Consider the following 6,959-nt stretch of genomic DNA (forward strand, 5'->3'; position numbering starts at 1 on the left):
TCTGGAAATTTGGGGTATACTGGGAGACCTGGTACCCACCACAGATTGAGGACTCTCAAGGTATTCCTTTTATGTAGATGACCAATATCACTATTTGCCTTATTTTCTATCCATCTTCACTCCTTTGTACTTCTCCATCATGCTCCTAGGAACCCTGAAAACAACATAATCCCCTCTGTTTGGAGAACAAAAGTTTCCTCTCCAAACCTCCATGTCAAAAAGGCACCCAAGCCAGCCAACTCTTAATTTTTCTTTGATGGATTTCTCCATCTCACTAATGTGTTTTCTTCTTTTCTCCCCAGGCCTCCTTTTTCACTTTCCTTTTTTTTTCTCTTCTGAAGTTTTCTCCCCAAATTAGATCATGAACTCCTTGAGGGCAGAAACTCTCTCTCTCTCTGTCTCTCTGTCTCTCTGTCTCTCTGTCTCTCTGTCTCTCTGTCTCTCTCTCTGTCTCTGTCTCTCTGTCTCTCTCTCTCTCTCTCTCTCTCTCTCTCTCTCTCTCTTGATCCCTCCTGCACAGCAAAGTATTGGATAGGATAAGTGCTTAATAAATGTTTATGTGCGACTATATTCGAAATTAATTCATACTTTTTTATTTAATTTTTTTAAACCCTTGTATTTCGGTGTATTGTTTCATAGGTGGAAGATTGGTAATGGGGGTCAAGTGACTTTCCCAGGGTCACACAGCTGGGAAGTGGCTGAGGCCCAGTTTGAACCTAGGACCTCCTGTCTCTAGGCCTGACTCTCACTCCACTGAGCTACCCAGCTACCCCTAATTCATACTTTTATGGAAAATAAATTTTAAGTTTCTGAAGAACCCTGGCTTCACACAGCTAAACAGTTGGACACGGGAGGAATATTTTAATATGCAAATAATGTCTTAATTTCATCACAAAACTAGCAACCCGAACGGTCCCCTAAACAATTTAGGGAACTCCAGGGGCACACTGACCACACTTTTGAAAATCCATGAAGGCTTTTGTACCATAAGGTGAACATTTGAATTTGGGATAAGTAATTTGTTGATAATACTTTGAAAATAGAACCCGTGGTCTTCCTCATGAGTAAGTAAAGGAGGGAGGGACTTTCTGGGAAAGCGAAAGCACTGCCTCTTTCATTCTGCCAGGAAACCAGAAATCCTTAAAGACTTCCGAGAAGGTAACTGACTTCCTTCCCCAGAATTTGTAATTATAGGAATTTTCTCCCTATCTTATGCCCTCTCAACCCCACCACTTAGTAGGGGCTCTCTTCCAGAAGGTAGGGTGCTAATTTGACGGTGTGCACTAGGTTCCCCCTTTAGTTCCTCCCTGCAAGTCTCTTAAGTTCTTGTAGTTTAGAATCAAGGGTTTAATTTTGTGTCCATCCCTTCAGGGAAACCCTGGAAGACAGTGAGGTATAGAGCAGCTTATTTTCTTCTCTTCCTGGTGTCTCACGTCCCTCTGTATCCCGAGCCCCCTCAGTGCCCGTCAGTGCTGGGGCAGAAGCAGCTTTATCTGTCCTGCTCAGCTTCTTGAAGGTAAGGAGGCTTAAAGGCACGATTCATTTAAAGAGGTCCTGACCCTGCCTGTGCCAAATACAAGGTTCCCATGTATCTTGGTTAACTCATGCCTCCCTGCTAAGTCCTCCTTAAAAGGATTGGCACAGGCTCCTGGGGGCACTGACTGATTCACACATGCAAAGTAGGGAGGTTGTGGCCCTGGGTGCAAGGAGAAGTCTCCAATTTGGCCTTGGCTATGAAGGAATAGAATCAGAATTATTTCCTGTCTTTGAGACTCAGTGTTCTCCATTATTCCTTCCAAGCAGGGGAGGAAGAGTTTTCATACTTTTAAGAACTCTGCCTAGAGGACTTCTGGAATCTTGTTTTTGGGTGTTATCTCTGTGAGCAAATCACAGATCAAATCTTCCCCCAGCCTCTGCAGGCAGCATTTTCTGGGGCTTCTGTGGGATCTCTTCCTGTTCTGATGCCATTTTGTGGGTGCAACTCAGCCTTTGGCACAATTTTCCTGCTTGTTCCTGGTCACATTCTTGCTGAAGCTGAGGGTTGGATATTTACCAATTGCCTGAAGTTATAACATGGAGTAGGTATAGACTTTCCCATCTGCTGAGTTCTCTGGGAGAAGCTAGATTTTGCTGCCTTCAAATGATAGCCAGCAAGCTCTTATTAAATATAAATTCTCTTTTGTAATCCATTCTGGTCTTCACTTGTATTTTATGTTCGAGTTTATATTTATAGCAAAGATTACTAAAAGGCTATTTTTCTGTATCCTATTTCCTTCTGTTTATCCTTCTTTCTTTTTTTATCCTTTCTCCCTAAAGTCTGTTTTGCTTCAGAATGATGACTTCTTACTTACCTTTCTATTCATCTTTCTTCTTCACTCCCTTTCTCTTAACCCTTTTACTTCCTACTTTCATGTTAGGTAATTTAAATTTCTATATGTAATGGAGTGAAATGCTGAGGATTATAAGGAAAAGCAAAATAATCTCTGCCTTCAAGGAGCTCACAAATCCTATTGGGGAAAAACATGTAAATATTTTTACATAAATTTATTAAGAAATTTATTAAAATATTGATTATTTAGTAGTTTTTCAGACTACTCTGATTCTTTGCGATTCTTTTGAGGGCTATCTTGGCAAAAATGTGGAAGAAGTTTCTTATTTCCTTCTCCAGCTCATTTTACAAAGGAAGAAACAGGCAAACAGGGGTAAAGGACTTGCTCAGGGTCACACAGCTAGTAAGTGCTTGAGGCTTAATTTAAATTCTGGATGATGTCTTCTTGACTCAGGGCCTTGTATTCTATCCACTGCACAAGCTAGCTTCCCTGTTATTAAATAAAAATATTATTAAAATGAAAGTTAGGCTGAGTGTTCAGAGGAAAGGAATTGTACCACAGGTTTACAGAGCAGTAGGGACACTTCCTTTGAATCTTTACTCTCTTGGTATCCTTGTAAAGTTTAGTCAAGGTTAGTAATGACTTCTTGGGTGTGTTTTGACTTTTTGGTATTGATTCAATTTTCAGAGTTGTCTTTTGTAAACTCAATTGTTAGATTTTTTTTTAACATGGTTAAGGGCAACACTATTTCCACAAGTTATTAGGTTGCCAGTGGGAAGTCTTGTGTTTCTCAGAGAGCCCCTTGGAAGTGATAATAGGTCAGTGACAGCCCATGATTCATGGTAGAGTCCATCCTGGGAGAAGATTTTATTTATCATGATAACCCTGACCATATACTACAGGATTATGTATTTAGAAGATTCTCTGCTTAAGCATCACACTGGACCCTTTGACCCTTCTTATCCTTTTTTTCCTTAATATCCTCTGTGAAGAATGGGATAGTGAATTAATTAAGAAGGAATAAAGTGTTTGCCTTGCTTCTTCAGTGAGGGCCCAGTTAACATTAGATAACACAAATTTGTAGTGGGACTGGTCAGCACAGTTTAGTACTTTCCTCTACATTTATTGAGCAGCCTATAAATAGGAATGAAGGAGGAGGATGTAATCCAGGGTTGGAGGATAGGAAGGCATGAGCAGCAGTAGGACAGTAAGGTCAGAGAATCAAAGGTCAAGGATAGTGTTGAGTGAACATGGTTCACCATGAAATTGAGATGGGGAAAGGAAGAGAGAATCCAAAGCAGGAATGAAGACCTGGGAAGTAACTGAAGAATGGAGGGTACAGTGAGGAAAAAGAACAAGATTAGAGGTTATAAAACAAAGGAAGAAAGAATTCTAAGCAGCTGGAACTCTAGAACTTTTAATTTATTCATGAGTGTTCATTTTCACTCCAAAGACTATAAAACATAATTTACTTATTTGGCAACAATAAAAGCAAAAACAAAACAGAAAAAAAAGAAAGATTATCTGATGAGGAAATCCAAGACTTGAAGGTAAAAAGCTAGATGGGGAGAACAATTGGATAAAGACCAGAGATAGCAAAAGAAGGTATGTGCTGTATTATCATCAGATCAATATCTGAAGGAGGAAATAAATAAGTATTCTGAGACACATCACAAATTTGACTCAGAAATTTAATTTTTCTAGACATATGCTGGGATCTGTTTCTTCTCTCTCTTTTCCCTCAAACCGAACAGCAAATACCTATTTTTTTACTTTAATGATAATTTTATCCTTCAAAAAGAAGAAAAAAAACAACTGGGGAAAGTTCTGTTCTGAACCTGATGTTCCCCAATAAGGAAGAACTGGTTTGTTGAGAAGTGACCACTCTAGCTTAGGATGTGAGATAGAAAAATAGGGAACCAGGCATAGTTTAAGTGCTCCACATTTTTAAAGCACAGTTCAGGGGGTACAGAGACAGAATAAGTGAAATTCCATGGCTTAGATTTTTTTTTTTCAACTCCTACCTTCTGTCTTAGATTCAATACCATGTATTGGTTTGAAGGTAGAAGAGCAGTAGGCAAAGTGGAGTAAGTGACTTGCCCAGAGTCACACAGCTAGGAAATGTGTGAGGCAGATTTGAACCTGGGACCTCCCATCTCTCCCTAACTGTCTTGGCCTAGATTCCTACTGGTTTTCCAAAGAAATAGGAAATCTCTCAAATTAGTTGGAGCTTTCTCTCAGACTGAGAGACCGTTTAAAGGACTATCATGCTTTCTAAACTTGCTAGCATAGTATTTTTCACAAAATAAGTGCTTAATAAATTCTTTGTCAGGGGCAGCTAGTGGATAGAGAGCCAGACCTGGAGATGAGAGGTCCTGGGTTCAAATCTGGATTAAGGCACTTCCTATCTTTGTAACACTGGACAAGTCACATAGCCCCAATTGCTTAGTCCTTACTGTTCTTTGGCCTTAGAACAAATATGAATTCTAAGACAGAAAGTAATTGTTTAAAAAATAAAGATAAAATGAAATGCTTTGTCTTTCAAACAACAATTCTAGAATGCCCTCAAAAATGAAATTCTTCAGTTATTCTCTTCAGGAAGAGAAAGAGGAGATGCCCATGGAAAACCTGCTTTTAGTCCTTGAAGAACTCAACAACCAGCTTAGATTTTTTTTATAGATGTAGTGAAGGTGAAAATAAGATCTGGTAATGGAAGATGAATTCAAAGTTATGCTTTAGTCCTGTAAGAATAATATCAAGAGTGCTGAAATATGGAATGAGCTATGGCTGGTACTGAAAGTAAGGACTGCAAAAAAGAATCTGGCCTTAGATGTAAGGTTTAGGTCACAGCTTGGTGAAAACTTGGAGAGGATGTTTCATTAAAGACACATTCTTCTGGGAAAGAGTGCAGTTTCTAACACAGCCCCTACCTACCAATAGAAAAAAAAAAACCCTTTTGTTGAGAATAGTTCCTCCCTGAATAAAGGAGGAGTTTCTCACTTACATCATCAGTCATCATCTTTCCCTTTCATTTCCCTGTTCTGGGGCTGAAGGAACCACTTTTCTTCTAGCCTCTGTGGGTTTCAGATGTGTATCATTTAGTAAAATTCTAGCAGTAAGTAAAATTTACTTGAGGTCACTACCCTAAGGCTAAAGGAACTTGACTCACTTGGGCTCTCAGAATGGAGACATTGCTGTTCTCTTTGATCACTTCTTTCTGACCAATTTCCCTGCCTTCAATTCACAGACTGTTTCTGGCATTGAATTCTAGTTCCAATAAAAATTCATATTGACAATGGTCTTGGCACAATATCTATAGATTTCTGTGAAATTTCACTTTTCTTCCCTTTCTTTGTTGAATAGATTTTCAGCATGGAACATCCTTGTGGTCTTCTCACCCTCTCTAAGCAGCCAGGTAAGTCTATCATGAGTACAAGCAAGGAGAAGAGAAAGTTGAGATAAGTTCAGAACTCTAATACCCTCTTTGGTATTATCTTTGGTACTCAGAATTAAAGACTGATGTGCATTTCCCTCCTCCAGTGCCTCTCAAGAGCATCTCAGTGGATGTGTCTATCAATCAGTTTGTGGCAGATGTGTCTGCAACCCTGGACTACAAGAATGAGGAAACAGGCCCTGTGGAAGCATTGTTTGTGTTCCCCATGGATGAAGACTCTGCTGTTTATAGCTTCCAGGCTCTGGTGGATGGGAAGAGTATAGTGGCAGAAATACGAGAAAAGCAGCAGGTAGTAGGGATGGGACCCCAGTGCTCCCCTTTCTCTTCCTCATGTTGGATTGGTATTTTTTGTTTAGTATCAGCTGGAAACACTAAGTTGCTTTTGTCCCTCCTTGAGCTGCTTTTTTACCTATAGGACTGTCTTCTGTAAAATGAGAGAGTTGACCTAGATAATCATTGGGGGACTTTCTGACCCTAAATTTCTGATTCTTGACTGAAACCATTTGGAGAGAAATCAGCCTGAGGGGCTGTTACCTCTGTCCTGTAGCTTTTCTCTCTAGCTGCCTCCTCTAACTCTTCTCATTATTTCTGCCTCTCCTCTTCTCCATAAAAGGTTTTTTCCTCTTCTACTTGCTCCCAAGTCCTCCTCATTTCTGTTCTTCCTCTTTTCCCTCAGGCTCAGGAGGACTATGAGAATGCCATCTCCCAAGGCCAGGAAGCCTTCCTACTAGAGCAGGATAGCAGCTCTGGGGACATTTTCAGATGTAGTATAGGAAATCTTCCCCCTGGCCAGAAGGCTGTTGTCACCCTGAGCTATGTTCAGGAACTGTCCCTTGAAGCAGATGGGGCTGTTCGATTTGTGCTGCCAGCCATCTTGAACCCACGCTATCTTCTCCAAGGTGAGGAGTTGGGCTTCTCCAATAGCAGTGGCAGGAGTTTGTGGATGGAAGGGGGTGGGGAGCATCTGAGTCCAACTGGGTGTTGTGGCTGAGGTGAGAAAAAGTACTTCAGTTCCTCCTGACCTCATCACTGTACTGAGAGTTCCTTGGCTTCTCACAGAATCTGCTGAGACTGACAACATCACCTCTCAAATTGCCCGGATTCCTGGCAAGGAGCTGCCCTACACTTTTAGTGTCAGTGCCAATATCTGCTCCTCTAATGGCATTGAGAAGGTC

The 6,959-nt window shown here is 40.6% G+C and overlaps 1 protein-coding gene across 1 annotated transcript; it reads left to right on the forward strand.

The window, feature by feature from the left end:
• Window positions 1–1,356: 1,356 nt before the first annotated feature.
• Window positions 1,357–6,917, forward strand: LOC123256554 (von Willebrand factor A domain-containing protein 5A-like; the record flags this gene model as incomplete). The annotated part of the gene is made up of 5 exons (XM_044685146.1): window positions 1,357–1,516; window positions 5,694–5,745; window positions 5,871–6,073; window positions 6,461–6,683; window positions 6,844–6,917. Coding segments are annotated over exons 2-5 (543 nt in total), but the record flags the coding sequence as incomplete, so codon positions are not given.
• Window positions 6,918–6,959: the final 42 nt, after the last annotated feature.

Source organism: Gracilinanus agilis, unplaced genomic scaffold, assembly GCF_016433145.1.
Source record: "Gracilinanus agilis isolate LMUSP501 unplaced genomic scaffold, AgileGrace unplaced_scaffold60842, whole genome shotgun sequence".
NCBI lineage: Eukaryota > Metazoa > Chordata > Mammalia > Didelphimorphia > Didelphidae > Gracilinanus > Gracilinanus agilis.